This window comes from Arachis duranensis, chromosome 4, assembly GCF_000817695.3.
Source record: "Arachis duranensis cultivar V14167 chromosome 4, aradu.V14167.gnm2.J7QH, whole genome shotgun sequence".
Lineage (NCBI taxonomy): Eukaryota > Viridiplantae > Streptophyta > Magnoliopsida > Fabales > Fabaceae > Arachis > Arachis duranensis.
The window spans coordinates 107,807,852-107,830,754 of record NC_029775.3 but is presented as its reverse complement, the minus strand read 5'-3'; the positions used below and the strand labels follow the sequence as shown (position 1 = coordinate 107,830,754).

The 22,903-nt window shown below is 32.7% G+C and overlaps 1 protein-coding gene and 2 long non-coding RNA genes across 3 annotated transcripts; all 3 read right to left on the bottom strand.

The window, feature by feature from the left end:
* Nucleotides 1-3,431: 3,431 nt before the first annotated feature.
* On the bottom strand, nucleotides 3,432-4,408 carry LOC107485665 (uncharacterized). The gene is made up of 2 exons (XR_001591519.3): nucleotides 4,272-4,408; nucleotides 3,432-3,703 (listed from the first exon to the last, which is right to left on the bottom strand). It is a non-coding gene; the product is annotated as an uncharacterized LOC107485665 (long non-coding RNA).
* Nucleotides 4,409-8,407: 3,999 nt separating this feature from the next.
* On the bottom strand, nucleotides 8,408-10,701 carry LOC107485651 (uncharacterized). The gene is made up of 3 exons (XM_016106186.1): nucleotides 10,045-10,701; nucleotides 9,016-9,952; nucleotides 8,408-8,934 (listed from the first exon to the last, which is right to left on the bottom strand). The coding sequence occupies exons 1-3, from the start codon at nucleotides 10,699-10,701 to the stop codon at nucleotides 8,408-8,410; spliced, it is 2,121 nt and encodes a 706-aa protein (XP_015961672.1).
* Nucleotides 10,702-20,041: 9,340 nt separating this feature from the next.
* On the bottom strand, nucleotides 20,042-20,968 carry LOC107485666 (uncharacterized). Its single transcript, XR_001591520.3, has 2 exons — nucleotides 20,910-20,968; nucleotides 20,042-20,317 (listed from the first exon to the last, which is right to left on the bottom strand). It is a non-coding gene; the product is annotated as an uncharacterized LOC107485666 (long non-coding RNA).
* Nucleotides 20,969-22,903: the final 1,935 nt, after the last annotated feature.

Here is a 22,903-nt window from a genome sequence, read left to right as displayed (position 1 = left end):
ACCAACCTATTCAAGTTGGGTATCTCGCGTACGCGAGCATAGAAAATTGTATGCCCACGCATACGCGTGATCTTTCAGTAAATGCACTCCCACGCGTACGCGTGACCCCTGTTTTTAGCAAATGAGTTTTTGTGTTTTAAAGCTTGATTTTGGGACCTCTAAACCTCTATTTTCATTCTTTTGACCCTAGATTTTGTTAGTAAACCTAGTAATGAGATGAAGTTAGGAATAAGTGGTAACTTGGAGAGAAAGAAAGTTTGTGAAGTGATGATTTAGGTATGAGAAGGAAGGGTGCATATGTATATGTATATGTATATGTATATATATATATGTATGTATGTATGTATGTATGAGAATCATTATCAATATGAAGATCCCCTTCCTTGTTCCTCCTGGTATTGTAAAATCTCCCCCAGCGAGATGGTGGGAGGTTAGAATCCACTCCTTTGTTCCTCTTGGGCATATGAGAACATACCTCATGGGTAGACGCAAGGGTTGTGGTTTCGCCCCACTTGCTCCGAGTTATGATGAGTATGTAAAAAAGTGCAATTATATGATGTATAAGTGATGATATGGCCATAATTAATTATTTTGAAATGTTTATGAATGAATATGAAATGATTATCTGAGATATGAGTTTCCCTAGGTAAAGTACCGTGGCTTGCCACCACGTGCTCCAGGTTGAGACTCGATACTCTATTGATCCTACGTCATAAAGGTGATCGGGCATGTATAAATTCCCGGGAGTGGTACCCCCATTGAGCAATTTGATATATATATATATATATGTGTGAAAAAGCTATGCATAGACTCATGGGGATGCGCGACGGAGGACAGTCCAGGGTTTAGCAGCCAAACTTATCGGGTTGGGTTGATAACCGACAGATGAGACTCATCAGCTATAGAACAGGCATGCATGATATGCATATTGTTTGAATTGCTTGCTTGTGCATTAATTGAGATTGCCTAAGTGATCATAATATGCTATTTGTTGTATTTGCTATCTGTATTACTTGTCTCCTACTTGTGTTTGCCATTGTCTGCTTGTTTGTCTTTGCAACTTCACCGGAGATGGAGGAACGGAAGAAAGATAGAGAGAGTTAGGGCTCTAGCTACGTTTTAGTTAGATTTAAGGAATTGGTTAAGTTTAGATAACCTTAGAAAACCACCATACTTTATAGTTTCTGCTTTAGTTCGTGTCGGCATTCTAGGATGACCTCTGACATTCCCAAGACCTTATATCTTATGTGCGTTGCATCTTTACCATGCTGAGAACCCCCGATTCTTATTCCATACAATGTTGTGTTTTTCAGATACAGGTCGAGAGGCACCTCGCTAGGCGTCTGGAGTTCTCCGCAGCGAAGTGGGCTTTTTGGGATTATACTTTTATTTTGTTTTATATATTCTGTCCAGCCTTAACTTCGTAGGCTGAGTTTGGAGCTTGGTATTTTGTATCTTGATCCTCTACTCTTACCTTTAATATATTTATGTTTAAGAACCGTAGTTTCTTCTTATGCAAGTTACGTTTTTTATCAGAGTTGCGCTTTTAAAATTTTGAGATTTGTTTTACATATTCTTTAAGGCTCCTAGTATACTACCTTCCTTTGACTATTATACGTATTTATATTTTATTTATAGAGGTCGTAGAGCCTTGCCACCTCTGTTTTACATCTTAGGTGTAAAGTTCTGTATGGTAGGATGTTACACTTGGACCCCCACGTAATCTTGCATGCTTTATTACAAACAGATAGTGATCAGACAATTCTTTTGGCCTTCCTTTTAAACGCATCTTTGGAAATCCCTCTAACCTTTCTATGCTACCCATTGCATTACTCTGTCAATTCGGCTATATGAATGGACCTTGCACCACATATATTTGCAATCATTCAGCAGCAAGTCTACTAGTTCCATATCTTATACCTATTAATTATAATATTTAACTGTGACTGGTAAATTGGTTGCTCCGTTCTTTTTCTCTACCTATACAATATCATTAAAATCTCCTATATAGCAAAATGGAACCTGACACAACCCAAAGATATAGCTTAGCTCATCTCACATAATAAGCTTCTTATTCCTCACATAAGCACCATACACGAAGTAATATGCACATCTAAATATGTTTTTGTCAACAAACTTTTAATACATAATCATCTCACTAATTTATAACAACTATTCATCTTGAACAATGTTGCATCTCACATTAGCAATAAATTTCCAGAAACACTTTTTGATACCATAAACTCTCAACCTACGTATCTCGCCTCCCTACAAATACTTGCTATGTCAAATTTAATTTTTACCTCTTTCTTTATCTCTATTAGTCCTAATATATTTAATCTATTTTTTGGTTGAAACTTTTTACTATATTCAACTTTTCAACACCTCTCAATCTTCTAACATTATAAGAACTAAAAATTATTTAAATTCTTTTTGAATAATTTTTCTTATTTTTTGGCCTACTCCTCCTTGCTTTTTTATTCTGCATAGCGTGTCATCTTTTATATACAATTGTTTTATTTTGTGCTTGTAGAATAGTCATTATATCCTCTTTTTCGTTATATTACATTGTTCCTGATTCCATTGCACCCGAATTATACAAAAATATCTCTAAATTTTATTATCCACAATAATACTATCGAATTATTTAAAAAGGTGATAAAAATACACACTCGTGAATTAAGATGTTCTAGAAAAATAGTGATGTGGTAAACAAAGATTTCTATTTAATAAGTAAAACTTTGACATTAACAAATGAGCTATGTTACATTTTTCTATTAATAGAATAGGTCTTCAATCGCAGATGAATATTTTTGACATGCTTTTAAATTATTTGAGAACACTTTTATCAATAATAAAATTTAGAGAAATTTTTGTCAACACTAAAATAATTTAAATATATTTTTTGTGATTTACCTTTAATATTTTATCATAATGATAAATCCTATAACTTAAGAATGAACATTTTTGTTTATATTTTTAAATAATTATATTTTTTTTCTAATTTTAATATATTTGGTATATAAAATATTTTATATAATTATTTAATTATATATTTTTATAAATAATTATTTATACAATTAATATATAAAATAATTATTTTTATTAATATAACATCACAATTATTTTATATCAACGGTGCATCAAAATTAAATTTTTGTTTTATAGAAATCGGTATATTAGCCCTCTGTCGGTCTACCTTGGAAGACGCTGACCGACTCTGAACGATACTAGCCACGACAAGAAATGTTAGATAATTTGTCTATCACATTATCCTTAAATAGATTTCTTCTTATCCAATCGGTCATGTGATACCAAATAATAACGAAGTCTTAACAAAGAAAATTACTCATAACACTCTTTAACCTTATAAAGGTAAAAGTAACTAAGAACGAGAAAAAAAAAAGAAAGAAAAGTAAATAAAATTGATATTCATAGAAACATCATTTATTATTAAGCTTTTCATTTTCCCTTATTCAAACATGTGTTGTAAGGGAAATGTTGCAAACATAGGACTATAAATCCTGACATGGAAGTGAGTGTATACAAATACATTTGTCGCGAGTGCAAAATCCACTTGCTAGATTTCCATAACGTTTTTTGCATGAATCATCGCACCGACTCGCTACACATTTCGCATCTGCGAGTGTCTGTGTACAATGGTTTGAGGCTGCCTCTGTTACTTTCATTAGCCTTTCATTTCCTACGTATACCATCAAACACAAAATAATTACTACCGGATAGTTGGATGTACAATCTAAATTAACATAAACAAATAGAAACTTATAATGTGTTTTTTTTTCAGTTTTTTTTTATTAAAAAAAAAACAGATTTGTGCCAAAGAAAATCACTTTTGTGCACCCTATTTTTATATAGATTTTATAAATTAATCAGAATTTAAATAAAAGTCGTTTTTTTTTTGGTTTGGGGAAAGTAACGGGAGTAGATTCTTATTAAAATCAAAATTTAAATAATTTCAACTCATATAAAGAATTAAATTGTAAAATTATTTTTCTGAAAATCATAAATAAACACAGCCTCACTTCTTTTAACTTTTTCTAGCAATTTTTTTTGTCTAAAAGGAAATCAATTTTCATATATTTGTCAAGATTTTATAAAATATTATATTTTGAAAGAAAGAGTTTTTATTTTTTGAAAAGAAAGAAACATAATTTATTTTTTAACTATTTTTAACAATATAAAGTATTAAAATGTAATTTTTTAAAGAAAAATTAAACATGGTCTATTAGATAACTAACATATATCAATACCTATGGAAAAAACAAGTAGAATGACCAAAACACAGGTAAAGGCCTTCATCTTCTTAGGTGCTTGAAAGTATGAAATAACCTGTGGATGTCTATCTATTTATAATAAGAATAAGTCATATACTTTTGGTGCCATATTTATTATAATCGATTAAAATTAATTACATTTGAACCGAATAAGAGGAGGATATTGCTCTAGAAGGGGTCAGACTGTACAGCACACAATCATTCATTTAATTTGCTATGGACACAAACACGCGATACAATACAAAATACGATATAATATGAAATAGGTTGACATACAAATTTTAAAATTTTATAAAATACAGAAACATATATATATATAATATAAAGCTAATACGTAATTGTATTTAGATATATCTAAGTGTGTTTGGAGTAAATTTTTTTATTTTTTATCAAGATACGATTAAACACAGCAGACACATATATCAAATAAATATCAATAATTATCGTATTTAAAATATATCCAACACATAAACATAACAATTCAACAAAATATCTATACTTATGTCTATTTGTCAAATAACTTTTAATCTACCGTCTTACCTAATTAATTTTGTCAACCACCCCATTATTAATGTCAAACGAAATTATTATCATTTCCATTAAAAAAAGTTTTTCCTAATACATACAATAGAATGGATCCATAAATTTCAATGTGGAGGAGTTTTTAGATAAATTTTTTATTTCCTAAAAATAATTAATTTATGATGTATGGATACTGATAAAAACATAAAATACAACACGATATGAGACATGCTGACATATAAATTTAAAATTTTGTTAAAATATTGAGATATGCATATATATAAAATATTTTTTAGATAAATTCTAATGATATTTTGATATTTTATTTATATTAAAATAAAAATTAATTTTTAATTATTTTTAATGTCTTATTTTAATTATATAAAATATTTAAAATATTTTGTTCTAATAAATAATAATATATACTATTTTAAAATTTATTTCAAAAATACATGTTAATAATAAAGTTGGACATGCTGACAGATGATGGTATTTAGATGTATTGAAGTGTGTCCGAAAAAAAATTTTTTATTTTTTGATAAGACATAAGTGGACACAGCAAACACGCGTATTGAATAAATGTCGAAGAGTGTCGAGTCCAAAATATATTTGATATACCAACATGATAACTCAGCAAAGTGCCAATACTTCATAACAATTAACATATAGTTATTTGAATTGGTTTTTCAAAAGATTTATCAATATATATAAAATTATAAATTCTTCTTCAAAATTTTATTTTTAATATGACAAATACACAAAAAAAACTTAACAATATTAATAGTACATTATAAAATTATAAAATACCAATAATTTATAGCGTATTTAGTTAAAAAATATTACATATCTTATTAATTAAAATTAATTATTTTAAAATTTTTGAAAAATTTAAAAAACAGAAAATATACTTTATATTACCCAAAATGATTACATATATTACAAAGTCAAAATCTTCTGTGAAGGTGTTGCAAGCAGCAGAGAGATTATGGAAGGATATTGTGATGATTTATACTTTTACTAGAAGTGTTTGGAAGGTAAGGACTTGGTTCCACCCCAAGTTGAATTGTTCCCTAGGTTTGGTCTTATTGGTCGATCAACTTTAGTGACGAGTTGAGTAGATTGATAGCAGAAATAATATTTTTTTTTTTTATAGAAAATATGTAGAAGAGGAAAAATAGACGAAGTAATTAAACAATCTTAAAGAAGTTGTTAAAAGTAGTATGACTTTATTATTGGTTGTTGCTGATAGGAATGGCAGAAATAATTTTGTGGAGTTGATATAATTGATGATTTGCTCTTCTAATTTTATGGTTCTTGATCTTCTAACTTTATGCTGTATATATTGAGCACTTCTTTTATAGAATATAATTTTTTTAAAGAGAAAAAAACTTTTGAATGTTATAGGCCTATGAAAAGATTAAATTGTTTTTTTCTAATTCTAAACTAAGATACAATTGCAATTTGAAAGGTGAAATTAAACTTTTTGGTTCTTTTTAGTTTTGGTCCCCTTCTATGCATTATTATGAGTAGTGTTATAAACATGATTCATCATGGGCTAAGAATATTGGTATCTGTTTATATTGTTTTATTATTTCAAAAGTATAAGGAGAGTATAATAATTAACAATAACATTATGTTAATTTTGAGCAGAACATGAACCAACGGGGTACATTCAGAGAAACCAACTTGAAACAATGCATTGCATATATATCTGCAAAAAAGGAATTCAAAGTTGTATGGCTTTGGATTCGCAAATTTGAAAATCGTGTTCGAAAAAATAAAACCTTTTTTAATTATAATTTTATCATGTGTCCTAAACGCATAAATTAATTAAATCTTTATTTTTTGAATAATACTACATGACCAGTAAATATTATTATTTTGGGCCCATATTTGACTAGCAATAATTTGTACTTATATTTACAAGTATTTACAAATAAAAATATATAATTTATATTTATATTTACCAAGAATTTACACACATAAATCAATACAATTTACACACATAAATTAATAAAATTTATAATTAAAGACAACTTAATGTTTATACTTGTCAAATAATAATCAAAATTACTAAAAAATATTGGCTTCTTAAAATTTCTGTTATTTTTTTATTATACTCTTTGGTAATATAAATAAAAGGTTAAATTACACAGTTAGTCCCTACACTTTCAGTGAAATTGCAAATTGGTCCCTACAGTTTAAAAATTTGTAATTAGGTCCCTAAAGTAAATTAAAATTTATAATTGGGTCCCCACTAACGTTTAGCGTGAATAGAGACGTTAAATGTTGTTATTTTACCAGAATGTCCTTATCTCTCATAATGTTCTTAAGAGTCAGAGTGAAAGAGAAGATGACGATCTCTCACAGCGTTCCTCCAGTATCTGTATCCCTTTGTTAGGGGTGAAGAAGGGTTTCTTCGAGCTGTGATGGAGTCAACCCAGTTGTCCGAAGGAAGCTCAACATCTAGGAGTATGAACAAGAGAAGATATCGATGCTTCTGTGGGGAAGAGATGGTGGTGCTCTCGTCGTCGTCAATGAACAGCCCAGGTAGGAGATTTGTTGCTTGTTGTAAATTACCAAAGTGTAATTTTTTTTAGTGGATTGATAGAGAGGAAGAGGTGATGGGAAAGGGGAGAAGGACTCACTGCTTTTGTGGAGATCTGCTGAAACTCCGAACCTCCAGTACTGTGATGAACCCAAATAGAAGATTTATATCCTGTCCCACTAGAAGATGCAAGTTTTTTGAATGGATTGATGAAGAAGACATGGCTGGGGCTCAATCTCAATGCACCCAACACAGATCTCAAACGGAGGGATGCTCAAAGCATGGTGGAGATTTTATAAGGTTGGATGAATCTATGAATGCTGCACTACTAAAGGCACAAGAAAGAAAGATAGATAGATTACATATAGAGATAGGACGCATGGAAGCAAGTCTAGGAAGATTGCGTTCTGATTTTACATTGCTACAACAACAAAATGGCAGAGTAGAGAGTGACATGAAGAAGCAGAAACAATTGCAGAAGATGATATTGAGTTGTGTGTTGGTTGTAATATTTGCAGTGTATTGGTTTAACTAAGTTTGATGAGATAGGAGGAAAAGTGTATCTGCAGTGTATTGGTTGTAATATTTGCAGTGTATTGGTTTAACTAAGTTTGATGAGATAGGAGGAAAAGTGTATCTGCAGTGTATTGGTTGTAATATTTGCAGTGTATTGGTTTAACTAAGTTTGATGAGATAGGAGAAAAACTGTGCTTGCAGTGCATTTGAATAGTGTTTAGTGTTGAATGTAATCATCTATTTTTTATCAATGACAAGTGAATCTGAAAAATTATTTGCATTCATTTGGTCCCATAGCAGAAAGCTCTAGTAGACATAATATAGAGTAAAGTAGTTAACATTCATATTAATTAATAGTCAATGTGGTCCCTCCAAAACAGCTAGCCACATGCCCAATATAACAAAAGCAACAAAACAAAACAAAAGTGGTTCATAATCCACTGACAGTACATGGACATAGGATACAATAAAGTTCACAGTCACAGCAAAAAAACTAATACCACCAAGTCCTAATTACTTAAAAAAACTAATCTTCTGTGAGGTCTACGGTTTCAGTTGGTCCAGATTTTGCCTTCCTCACACCTATCTTAAGTCTCCCACTGCGCCGCACACCAAAAATTTTTGTCTTAGGCAGTGGTGGAGCTGTGGACCTTGTTGGAGCTGGTGCAGGTTGTGGTGGATCTGCTGGAAGAGGCACTGGTGGAGCTGTGAAAGTTGTTGGGTCTGGTGGAGGTAATGGTGGAGCTGGTGCAGTCACTAGTGGAGGCAGTGGTGGAGCTGGTGCAGTCACTGGTGGAAGTAGTGGTGGATCTAGTGCATTCACTAGTGGAGGCAGTGGTGGAGCCGGAGCAGTCACTGGTGGTGCAGAAGGAGTAGCAGATCTAGATTTTTCAGGCCTGGATCCTCCTCTACCACGTCCCCTTCCCCTTCCTCTTTGGCTAACACTAGCAGATCTAGTGGTGGAGGTTGCAACAGTAGCAGGAGCAGGGGCACTACCATGAGGAGCAGGGGCACTACCCTGAGGAGCAGCAGTTTCAGATCCAGGGTTATTTCCTGAAGAGAAGAACACACATGATTAGTGATAGAGTACAAGACTACCAAACTATGAGGAAGCCAAGAAATAAAGGCAGATACCTGTTATGTCTGGATTGGGACAATGTCTCCTATTGTGTCCATATTGGCCACAGTTGCTGCAGGTCACTGATGTTCCACTCCTTCTTAGTTTTGTTTGTGATCTATCCTCATCGTGCTCTCTAATTCTTACTCTCCTAGGTCTTCCAGGCTTGACTCTGAAGATTGGAGGTCTAATTGTCTCAAGTTCGACCTTTGGCCACATATTTTCACCATTAATTGGATTGAGTGTTGTCCCATAGCATGTCACATATGCTGCTGGTGTGTAATAGTTACTGCAGTAGTCCTCAGGGTTGTCTCCTTTCATGAATATTGCAGAACAAGCATGCATACAAGGCATGCCAGCCAACCCCCAGAACCTACAACTACATGAACCGGCCAGTAAATCCACCACAAACCTCTCTTGAATCATCCTATTTTTATGTGAAACCTCATACTTTAAATCCCCAGCCCACCTAGGTTGCCATTCCATGGACCTTCTACATATGATGTCTAACCTCTTTCTAGGCTTAGGCAGTATTTTTCCCATGAACTTAGCTCCCTTTTTCTTCTTCTCAGCAAACCTCCCCATCCAATAACATCTAATCCATTCAAACATGGTCAAAATGGGCTTGTCACGAGCTTCCAGAATTCGTCCATTAAAAGCCTCAGATATGTTGTTCATTAGCATATCACTCTTGGCATATGGAGTGAAGTGAGATTTAGTCCATACCTTAGGATCCAGGGCTGCCAACTTGTCATAACACTCTTTATTTACCTCTTTCAAACGATCCATCTTTCTATTCCACTCCTCCACATAAGTTGTCTTAGCAGTAGAAAGTATCAAGTCCCTTAAAACTGTTCCCCCACCAAAAGCCTTCTTACAGTTGGCATAGAGATGTCGGAGGCAAAACCGATGCTCCACTCCCGGAAGCATTTCATGAAATACTTGAAGCAGCCCCTACCAAGTGGTCAATGGCCAGCTGAAGTAAGATTAAAATTCACAGAAATTTATAAAACTGAGTTCATAGAAAACTACAATTAATATCTTGCCTTTTGCTGGTCTGACATAAAGACCCATTTCTTATTTGTCAACTCTCCAATGTCATGAAGTAGCAAGTCCAAGAACCAGGCCCATGAATCCTTAGTCTCTGCCTCTACTGCTGCAACTGCTAGGGAAAAATAGTTATCATTGGGATCTCTACCCACAGCAACCAACAATTGTTGTCCATGATCACCCTTCAGATGGCAACCATCAAGTCCAATAATAGGCCTACAAGCAGCCAGGAATCCTTTCTTCACAGCATCAAGACACATGTACATTCGTACAAACCTTGGTAGGATTGTTGGAGAGGGTCTTTCCAACTTCAGCTTCAATGTCGATCCTGGGTTTGCTCTTAAGACCTCTGCACAATAGTCTCTGATCCTCCCATATTGCTGCACTGCCTTCCCATGCACCACTTCCCTTGCCTTTCTTCTTGCCCAGTAAGCTTTCCACACAGATATATTTGCCATGTATTTTTCTTGAATAGTTTGAATTACAGTCCCCAGCTTCATATCTTCTCCTCTACTTATGTTATTAGTAATTTTTTTAGCAATCCAATTGCTGGACGCAAGACGGCCACTGTAGTTCCTCCCACAAGTGTGCTTACTTTTCAATGTCTTCAGCCTAACACATCCAGATTTTCCTACTTTACTTGCAAATGCCATCCATGGACACTCTCTGCCTAAACCCTTGCATTTGACTCTGCATCTAACCTAATCGTTCTTGACATATCTAATGTCCCGTCCATTCAACAATGCATGTTCCTTGATAGCCTCCTTAAACTCAGCAATAGATTTAAACTCAGTCCCCAGCCGAAACTCATAATCAACACTCATGTCAGCTTCATTATATCTAGGATACCTCTTTCTTCTTACGGGCTCATCAGAATCTCCATCATAGTTGTCCAATGACTCTGTATCATAACCCGAAGAAATATCACCAACATCAATTTCTGCTCCATCTTCAGTCATCCCTCCTGTGTTATTTTCAACACCAACTCCCACATCAACATTATTAGCATCTGTTCCTAATGAGCCACTGTTACCTCCGAAGGCATTTGGATGCTGACCTTGTTGGTTTTCTCTTTCAACATTAAAGCCAAAATGATCCTCATGATCACCATCGTCCGCACTGTCATCAAATCTGTTATCTTCACTTGAAGACTCTGATTGACTTACCACTTCTACTTCAACTAAATCATTAGCACTGTACTCACCATCAGAGGGTATATAGTCTTCATCAGTTGAGGTTATCTCAACCCCATTTCCTTGTCTACATCCACTAACTGCATACACATGGCAGTGTTTAATCTCTTGTTCCACTACATACTTACCCATTCTCATTGCATCTCCATCAGACTTTAACTCCCTAAGACCATCCTTCAATGCAACTCCAGGTTCGTTCCACCAGATTTTAGCATTGCCTGTGTATCCAACTTCTTTCAGTGCTGCAACAATTTCTTGTAACGACCACTCATCTAACTCAAACTGCAACCCTTCCACTACCATCCCACCAAGGTATTCTTTCCCTCCTTTCCTGCTAACCATCTGACCACCATGGTAGAGATCGAGAGTAAACACAGAATCTCCCATCACTACCAACAAAAATAAAAAAATAGATTCATCAGAGAAACCCTAACTACATTAGATACTCTAGCATCCACTGGAAAAAAAAAAGAACCAAATCAAACCATAACATTCAACTCACACCTGTGAAGGGACTGGGGGTTATGAACCCTTACCTGATTTAGTGTTGCTCTCTTGCACACTTCACTCTTCAGCTGCCAATAATGTCAACCATAAAGCAACTCCACACAGTCCGAACCACACACTCGACGATCAACTCCAACAATGGAAGGGAAGCCTGAGCAGAGAGAAATTCTACTGGAGATGAAGCGTAACGATAATGAAGGGTCTCAGTGGGGTTTTGGATCATTACAAAAATTTGGAAGTAAGAAATAACGAGTATTTTCTCAGTCAAGCTTCTACATGTGCAACTCACATGCTCAAGGGCGAATATGCTGTAGAATATTCCGTTAAATCAAACGGAATTTGAACGGTAGGGACCCAATTACAAATTTTAATTTACTTGAGGGACCCAATTACAAACTTTTAAACTGTAAGGACCAACTTGCAATTTCACTGAAAGTATGGGGACTAACTGTGTAATTTAACCTAAATAAAAATATAAAGAAAAAGGTATAATACTTAATACGAAATAAATAGAGTAATTATTATATCATTGATTTAGCTAAAAAGTATTCTATGAATATTGGTTAAGGGTATAATATAAAAATTTTTGGTTTTTTAATGTATTTAGGTTCAGATTGGGTAAAATTTTTAAATAAGCTCTTTTGAAAAAAAATTAAAATATAAGAATTTTTATTAGTAGTAGTTTATAAATAATTTATTTTGTATTTGAATTTTTAGTTATAGAAGTACTTATTTTAAAGTTGTAACGTTTGGATAAAGGATTCAAAAATTCAAATTTTTTATCCAAAGAGAATGAATATTAAAATATAATGATGATAACAAATACCTTTTAATATTGAATGTTGATTTTGCATAATTTAATTCTTGATATTTATACCACACATAATGTTAAACCCTCACAAATCGGCAGTAAAAGATTATATCTCGGATACTCATTCAAAAAATCTTTTAAATTAATAACGGTCCACAACAGAAAAACGGTTTCCCACGTTTTTGGACCAATCTCGAAATTCGGAGATAATGGTCAAAGACCATTCAATCTGAATAATGATAAAATAGAAGAACCAAGCAAGGGGGGACACATTCAAAAAAACGAATCACCATCCTAATCTTTTTAGTTTTAGTTTATATTAAGAGATATATTACTGACTTGAGTGTTGGAGTCTTTTTTGTAGGTCCCACATCCGAGTCTGAGTTCTAAAGATAACTCATCCCTGTTGATCGAAAAGCTTGGAGCATCCACAGTATTACAGAGATGAGATATACCTCGGAAGAGTATTCTTGACAGAACATCTCGCACTCACTGTGGCGCCGATTTCTAATATCACCTCATCATCTTTTTTCCTTTTTTTCATTTTCTCCTTTTTTGCAGGATTCAAAATATGGCTGATGACTCATTACCACCACCTCCTCCCACTTATGTCTAACTAGTGGCCATGAACGTCGCTCTTCAAGCGAAAGTAAAAAAAAATGTCCAAACTCCTGGCGAGTAAAGCAGACAATGATGGAGGTGACAAGAAGACTGCAAGCAAAGAAAATCCTGAGGACGAGCATCACTCTGAAATAAACATGGCAATGGAAGTCATCCCCCGAGATCCAGTAAAAAGAGAACAAATCCTTTCTCTGATGAAGTAATGAACTTCCAAATGTCGAAAAATTTTACACTTCCAACCACACTAAAACCTTACGAGGGCTTTGGTGATCCCAAAATCTACATCACTAAGATTGAATCTACGATGTTTTTGAATGATGTTTTATTGTGATTTTCTAGTCTCTCTGCAGGTTACATTTCTAGTTTTGACAAATTTTTCGACCAATTTATCAACCATTTTGCAGCTTTCAAGATCTATGTTCATGACTCTGATTTCCTCAGCACTATTAAACAAGGACAACATTAGAGTCTGAAAAATTATATGTCTAGATTTGCAAATGTCGCGATGAAAATTCCCAATCTCAGCCCTGATGTGCACCTTCATGCGCTAAAGAGAGAGCTACGCTCGGGAGATTTTAGGAGACTATAGTTATCACTAAACCTAAGACACTGACAGAATTCAGAGATAAGGCATCAGGACAAATAGAAAATCGAAGAGCTAAGGGAAGCCAGGAAGGTAAAAAAGCAAACACCACAAACGCCTCGAAAAGAAGAAGATAGACAAGAAAGGCCGGGTTAGACACGCGAACAAAAGAAACCTTTCAAACTAACGCCAAAGTTTGACACCTACACAAAGTTCAATACGATAAGAGAAAACATCATAAAGGAAATCCTCCATAGTTAGTTTATAAAGCCTCCTACCAAAGCGAGAACTTACCAAGACCATAAATATGTGGACAAAGGTAAGCATTGCGTATTCCATCAAAAATTTGGTCACACCACAGATGAATGCGTAGTAGGCAAAGACCTATTGGAAATTGGCAAGACAAGGTTTGCTGGACAAATACATCAACAGCAGAGGGCAAAGAGAAATTATAAGCACAATAGATCAATCGAACTATAATTCAACTCCTCGAGACAAAGGAACTTGGCATGCTTCCCCAGAATTTCCATAAAAAGGCATTATTAACTATATTTCAGGTGGTTTTGCAGGAGGTGGAATCACCAACACGGCTAGGAGAAGGAGTTATCAAACCATGGTGACCATGGAGGGATCCTCCTCACTTCCCACAGAAAGCATTTCTTTTGATGGATCCGACTTCAGGTTATAGTGCTCAAACCTAGACAACCCTGTTGTATTTTCAGTTAACATGGGAGAATTGATGGTTAAGAAAGTCTTGCTCGACCCAAGGAGTAGGACCGATGTATCGTTCTACCCGACTTTTCAAAAAATGCAGCTAAGCGATAAAGCCCTGCAGTCTTCAACTAGAGAGTTGGTAGGCTTCTACGAGGAAAGTGTTTGAGCCCTTATAATGTCATTTTAGGGAGACCATCCCTTAACTCTTTTGGAGCTATTGTTTCTACTATTTATTTGCGTATAAAGTTCCATGTGCAGGATAACATCATAGCAACAGAGCATGCTGATCATAAGGACGCGTGACAACGTTATAATGTGGGCCTGAAATTGAAGCCATCGTCAACAAAAACCATTCAACAAGTCAACTCTATCTACAACACAGAGGACATCCCATCCTTGGCTAAACTGGATCCCTGGGATGATATCTCCAACCAACATACTCCAATGGATGAATTGAAAAAGGTATCACTTACAAAATTCAAACATCAGTAAACTAACATTGGATCAGCTTTTTCTGTAGGAAATGAGCAAACCAACTACAAATTCCTTAGATCCAATGTCAACCTCTTCGCATGGCCACCAGCAAATATGCCTGGGATTGATCCAAATGTCATATGCCATAAACTTGATATTAACCCTAGTGTCCGACTAGTGCGCCAGAAAAAACAAAACCTAGGTACGGAAAGAAGAAATACGGCAATAACAAAAACTCAAAAATTGCTTGATGCAGGTTTCATCCATGAGCTTAGATTCTAATCGTGGTTAGCGAATGTAGTTATGATAAAAAAGAGCTTGGGAAAATGGCGCGTGTGTGTGGATTTCACAGACATAAACAAAGCATGTCCCAATAATTTCTACCCATTGCCAAGTATTGACAAATTAATCGATAACACATCGGGTGTCAAGGTGTTAAGTTTTATGGACGCCTATTCCGGATATAATCAGATACTAATGCACCCAGAAGATCAAGATAAGACTGCATTCATAACAGATAACGGTAATTTTTGTTATAAGGTAAATGCCTTTCAGACTTAAAAACGTATGAGCAACATATCAGAGGCTGATGGATAAGGTTTTTAAGGACCAAATAAGTCAGAACATAGAAGTCTATGTCGATGATATGGTTATAAAGTCAAAGTTAGAGGAAGCACACCAAGCTGACATCCACAAGGTTTTAAAACAACTTAAAAAATACAACATGAGGTTAAATCTAGAGAAATGCATATTCGGAGTACACAGAGGAAAATTCCTCGGTTTCCTATTGACACATCAGGGGATTGTGATGAGCGGAAAACCGAAGCTCATGGATACCGGCAAGTGCACTGAATCATTCAAGTAATACCACGATGAGTGGATATCGTTCCCACAAGGATTAACGGACTGAGCACGCAATTATCGAATTAAATTACTAATTATATAAATAAAACCTGGAATCTGAGAATTGTTGTGACGTGCTGAAAACTTGTAGAGATTGAATTAAAGGTTTCTTGAGTGCTAACTGCTTCGGACAATGCTTATTGAATTTGGAGAAATCAATAGTGGTGAATGTCTAGGGCTTGGAAATGTTCATGTCCTCAAGAGAATTAAACCTTGTTAACCTAATTTTAAAATTTGCAAATCTCCATTTATGACGAATCTAAAGTAACCAATTTCTGATGTCTCAGCTCCTCGGTTTGTCTTTAATTAACCACCCGCCAATGTCTTGGTCGTTTGATTAATTAAAGAGGTTAAGTACAAAAATTTGATTCACTTTCTCAATGAGAAAACATGATTTCAAGAATCGTCCTAATCTAGATTATATGTCACGTATCCAAGATTAGGGTAAACAAAAATCATGTATTGCCGCACACTTACAAAATTCCCTATGTCTAGTTGATTTAAAAACCTATGTAAAAGAGTTTTCAAGCATGATTTGAAAAACTACTCTATCGAATCAGTTAACAAATCCAAAACGGGATTAGCATACCTGTTGATGCTACTAATCCTTTATTGATGAAGAACGAAATATTCAATCATAAATAGATGAATGCAAAACTTTAGAATAAAAGAAAACTTGAATTAATAAACCATCAAAACATGAACAAAGCTCCTAAACAAAACAAAAGAAAGGAGGAAGAAGAGAGATACGTAAGGGGTCTGAAGTAATTAAGATTATTTCAATCCTAGATTTCCTAGTAATTCAAATTCAAATTTAAAACTAAATCTTATCTTAATTAGAAGTAATTAAGAAAATTTCCTAACAAAATCAAAATAGCATTAAAACAAATTCAAATCTAATCAAATACAAAATCTTCTTCAATCTTTTAAATGGAATCAAATCATATCTTCACTAGCGTGTAACGGCTTCTCTGGGCATGGCATTTTGCTGAGAAAATTGATCTTTGGTGTGGCACGCCTTCCTGTAGTGTGGCACACTAGGCTTTGGGATTGGTTCCAGTGAATTCTCTCATTTCCAAGTGTGGCACGCCAATGCTGAACTTCCTTGTAGGGCGTGGCATATACTACACAGCGTGGGACGTTCCTTTGCTAAAATTAGATTTGTCCGTACATATGGAAGATGTGTAAGCACAACTTGCAAAACCTCTATAAATCGTGCGTATGCATGAGAGATGCGTAGCACAACCCAGAAAACTTTCATATTTCGTGCGTATGCATGAGAGATGCGTACATGGATTTCTCTTCTAGGGCATGGCACGCCCCTGCAATTTCTCTCTAGGGTGTGGCATGCCCTTGCATCTGTGTCCAATGCGTGGCAAGCTTCATTTCTTGAAGAGAACTTGTGAGTACGCATGGGAGATGCGTACGCATAACCAGGGACTTTTTGATACTTATGCGTATGCATGAGACATGCGTACGCACAACATTTTGCTTTTTTGAGAAGCTTTGTTGTGTTGCTCCTTTGATCCTCCTTGCTTTCCTACTTGATTTTCTCATCTGTAAACCCTGTATTTTCTTAAAAACACTTTCAAAATGTTTAGTAGAAAACGATATTTGAAATTAATGAGATCGAGAGAAGATTATGTACTTAAACTTACGAAAACATAAGAAAAACATATGAAAAACATAATAAAAACTCCTAAAGATGCGGACGCATCAGATTAAAGCAAACCCCGATAAATGCTGGGATGTTGCACAAATGTAATCACCAAGAACTGCTAAAGAAGTTCAACAACGAGGGAAGATTGAATTCGTCGGTAAACCTGTCGCTAACCTCCAACGCTAAATCCAACAATAAATCCGATGATATTAAACATTTTTCTTGTAGTGTTCAGAGTCAAAACTACCCACCCATGTAATATTAGAATCTTTAGGTAACTTGGATGTCTCAAAGAAATCCAATACGGCTGCAATAAATTCTCCTCCAATGTTCTCCCGACACTTCTTTATAAAATTCATATTGTACTACTTCCTTTCTGGTACTTTTGAAGACTCATAATTCTGTTACAAGCATTTCTTACTTCTTCAATAGATGGTAAAATCTCTAGTGCAATAATGGCCTCCTTCACATCAATTTGGCTTACTAGACCATCAAAGAACCTAACTAAACGTGAAGCCTCTTGGTGATATAGGTTTTTGGGAAAAGGCAATCTTGATTATGTTTGATTTTTCACTATCCTCCCATTAATCATTTGAGCATTAATCCGATTACTCCTCTGTCTTATTGAGCATTAATCATTTATCTTGTTATCCATATCTACAAAATTATCCTTATGCCATCTTCCTAAAGGAACCATCAATGCTTTTAACTAATCAGTGAAAGGCACATCCTCTAATCGCATCCATTCCTCTTTCACCATTTTCAGGAAAGTAAACCATGAATCCAAATTTTTGAAAAGGTCTTGGACCCCACGTAGTCTTGTATGCTCCATTACCAACAGATAGTGATCAGACAATTCTCTTGGCCCCCTTTTCAAACGCATTTCTGAAGATCCCTCTAACCATTCTACGTTACCCATTGCAATACTCTATCAATTTGGCTACATGAATGGTCCCTGAACCACGTATACTTATAATCATTCAACAACAAGTCAACTAGCTTCATATCCTATAACCATTGCTTAAAATATTCAACTGTGACTGGTAAATTGGTTGCTTCATTCTTTTTCTTTACATGTACAATCTCATTAAAATCCTCTGTCTAGCAAAAAAGAACTTGATACAACCCAAAGATATTGCTTAGCTCTTCCCACATAGTAAACATCTTATCCCTCACGTGAGCACCATACACCAAATAATATGCATACCTAAAACTGTTTTTTGTCAACAGACTTTTAATACATAAGCATCTCTCCACTTTATAACAACTCTCCATCTTTAACGCTTCATCCCACACTAGCAAAGCAATAAATCTCTAGAAACTCCTTCTGATACCATAGACTCCTAACCCACCTCGCCTCCCCCAAAAATACTAGCTACGTCAAATTTAGTTATCACCTCTTTCTTTGTCTCTATCAATCTTAATAAATTTAACTTATTTTTTTAGTTGAAAGTTGTCATCATATTCAACTTTTCAGCACCTCTCAAGTCCCTAACATCTTACGAACTAAAAATTATTTAACTTCTTTTTACACAATTTTTTCTTGTTTTTTTGGCCTACTCCTCCTTGCTTTCTCATTCTGCATAGTATGCCATCTTTATGTATAATTGCTTTATTTTATGCTTGTAGACTAGCTATTATATTATCTTCATTATATTGCATTGTTCTTGACTCCATTGCATCCGAATTATTTTTGTACTGACAAAAATATTTTTAAATTTTATTATTGATAAAATGTTCTCAAATTATTTAAAAATGTAACAAAAATGCACACTCGTGAATTAATTTGACATTAGCAAGTGAGCCATACTATACTTTTCTGTTAATAGAGTAGGTCTCCGATTATGAATGGACATTTTTAACATATTTTTAAATTATTTGAGAGTATTTTTATTGATAATAAAATTTGAAATTTTTTTATCGACACCAAAATAATTCGAATATATTTTTTGTGTTTTACCATTCAATATTTCATCGTAATGAATACTATAACTTAAGAATGAGCATTTTTGTCCATATTATGAATAATTGTATTCTTTTTTCCTAATTTTGATGCACTTATATTAGTATGTAAAATATTTTATACAATTATTTAATTATATCTATTTTTAGGATAATTATTCACGTAATTAATATAAAAATAATTATTTTTATCAACGTAACATTACGTATAAAATTATTTTTTGGTAAACCGTATAAAATTATTTTATATCAATGATACATTAAAATTAATTTTTTGTTTTAGTAAAACTTAGTATATTAGCGCCTACCTGTGTCATATTACTTTGAAAAATGCTGACCGACTCTGAACGACACTAGCCACCACAAAAAATTTTAGATAATTAATTTGTTACATTATCCTTAAATAGGTTTATTTTTATCCAATCGGTCATGTGATACCAAATAATAGCAAAGTCTTAACAAAGAAAATTACTCATAACATTCTTTATCTCATAACCTTATAAAAGTAAAAGTAACCCAGAACGAGGGAAAAAAAAAAAGGAAAGAGAAGTAAATAAAATTGATGTTCATAGAAACATTTATTTATATTAAGCTTTTCATTGTCCATTATTCAAACATGTATTGTAAGGGAACATGTTGCAAACATAGGACTACAAATCCTGACATGGAAGTGAGTGTATACAATGACATTTTTCGCTAACGCAATCACCAATTGCTTGACTTCCATCATGTTTTTTGCAATAAGCATCGCACTCAATTTGTGTATCACATTTCGCATTTGGGTGTATCCGTGTACAATGGTTTGAGGCTGCCTCTGTTACTTTCATTAGCTTTTCATTTCCTACGTATACCCATCAAACACAAAATAATTAGTACTGGATTGTTGGATGTACAATCTAAACTAACATAAACAAATAGAAACTTATAATGTGTTTGTTTTTTTTTCAGTTTTAATTAAAAAGAAAATCACTTTTCACCCTATTTTTGTATAGATTTTATAAATTAATCAGAATTTAAATAAAAGTCGTTTTTTTTTGTCCGGGAAAAATCAAAAGGAGTAGATTATTAAAATCAAATTTTAAATAATTTCAACTGCATGAAAAGAATCAAATTGTAAAATTACTTTTCTAAACACAGTCTCAATTCTTTTAAATTTTTCTGGCAATTCTTTTTTGTCTAAAAAAAAAATCAATTTTCATATATTTGTCAAGATTTTATAAAATATTATATTTTGAAAGAAAAAGTTTTCATTTTTTAAAAAGAAAGAAACAATTTATTTTTTTAACTATTTTTAGCAATACAAAGTATTAAAATGTAATTTTTTTTAAAAAAAAAAAAAGAAAAGATAACCAATCTTATTTTTTAAAGCACGCACATATAAAAGATAAGAAAAATTAAACATGGTCTATTAGATAACTAAAATATACCAATACCAATGGAAAAAACAAGTAGAATGACCAAAACACAGGTAAAGGCCTTCATCTTCTTAGGTACGTGAAAGTATGAAATAACCTGTGGATGTCTATCTATTTATAATAAGAATAAGTCATATACTTTTGGTGCCATATTTACTATAATCGAGTAAAATTAATTACAGAACCGAATAAGAGGAGGATATTGCTCTAGAAGGGGTCAGACTGTACAGCACACAATCATTCATTAAAATTAATTAATTTGGTCAAGCACCCCATTAATGTCAAACCAAATTATTATCATCTCCAATTAAAAACAAAAGTTGTTGTTAATCTACTTAATATATTAAAATTGGATTTTTTTTTAATTAATAGAAGTAAGGTGTCGATTCTTCATAAATCTATTTTTCTGCCAAAATAAATGTATTATTTTCTTCTCTAAATTTATTTTATAAAATATCTTTATTATAATTATACTATAATTAACATTTAAGTAACAATGTATAATTATACTAATTTAGAAAAATATCTTTATTTTTAGAAAGTACTATTTTCATGTAATAAAAGTACTATTCTCTCTTCTAAAATTATTTTTAAAAAATATCTTTATTATAATTATATTACAGTTAGCATTTAATAAATAATGCATGATTATACTAATTTAGAAAAATATTTTTATTATAATTATATAAAAGAATCTACTTAATATACTAAAATTAGATTTTTCTCTAATTAATGAAAGTAAGGTGTCAATTCCTCGTAAATTTATTTTTTTTTAAATAAAAGCACTATTCTCTCTTCTAAATTTATTTTAAAAAATATCTTTATTAGAATTATATTACAATTAATGAATAATGAGCCAAAAATATGATACTAATGTTCATAGTGGTAAATTGATATTGCAATAATTAATTTCTATAATTATTTTTGTACTACTAATGGCTATATATAATGTTTTTTTGTGATTAGTGAGTCTAAATCTAAGAGTCAAAGTATTCTTTTTTTCTAATCTGTTATTTTTTTTTGATTGGGCAATTATTTCTAAGGAGCTTTGTAGGTCAAGTTCAAGTCACATCCCCTCCACGTTTTCTACGTTTCTCCGAAAATATTCGAAGTGGAGCATATAATGAGATTTAATTTTCTCAATTTAGGTTCAGTTTTAAAAAATTCGTATCAACCTTGAAGATGCAATTCAAAGATTGGTACTATATTTAAATTTTCTTCTCTTAAATTTTTTGTATCAAAAATAATTTTATAACATATTGTGATTTTTTTCAAAAACTACTAGCTTTCTGGTGCATTAATGCAATGTCATTGGGGAGAATAAAAGTCAATTTAGTTTGACAATTTTAACAAGAAGATAGTCTGAATTTGTATAGATTCTAAGTGTTCGATCTTATGATGTTATTTCGGTTGGTTGTTACGAGAATGACTCTAATCTATACGTATCTAAAGATTAGAATATATTAAATATTATTTAAATAATTTAGTTCTAATATTGGTATTTGATTAAATTAGTTTTAGAAAAATTTAAATTGTTGTCTCAATTTATATATTATGACTATTTTTTTTATATGTTATTTTTAAATTTTTTAATATGAAACTTTTTTCTTTTTTTTTTATTTTTAAGTTTGTTTTCTTTTTTGGATATATGTATCACCTTTTTTTGTATTTCAGATTAGTAATGCAATTATCAAGAGAAAATATAATTCATCAATAGATTAAAATGATTAAAAGTTTAATTATATTGTGTGGACACAAAATTGATTAATTAAAATTAAGGCGTGAAAAAGAAAAAAGAATCACAATATATGATTTTGCTTTCTTGCTAGTATATAAAATACATGAAAAAAAATTAAAATATCACCATTTAAAAAAAATTGTTAATCATACATGTGAAAAGAGATTGGGAAATATATATGGATATAAAAAATAAAAATTTATTACTCGATTGTAGAATAAAAAATAATTATATATATATATATAAAATAATCATAGCAAAAATAATTAATATA

Bases quoted from the DNA above. Each gene is read 5' to 3' on its own strand.
- LOC107485651 (XM_016106186.1), bottom strand. From the start codon at position 10,701: ATGGCATTTGCAAGTAAAGTAGGAAAATCTGGATGTGTTAGGCTGAAG. The intron at 9,953-10,044 runs GCAAGATATTAA...ACCACTTGGTAG, and splicing joins TTATGTCAGACCAGCAAAAG to GGGCTGCTTCAAGTATTTCA. The intron at 8,935-9,015 runs GTATCTGCCTTT...TCTTCTCTTCAG, and splicing joins TCCCAATCCAGACATAACAG to GAAATAACCCTGGATCTGAA.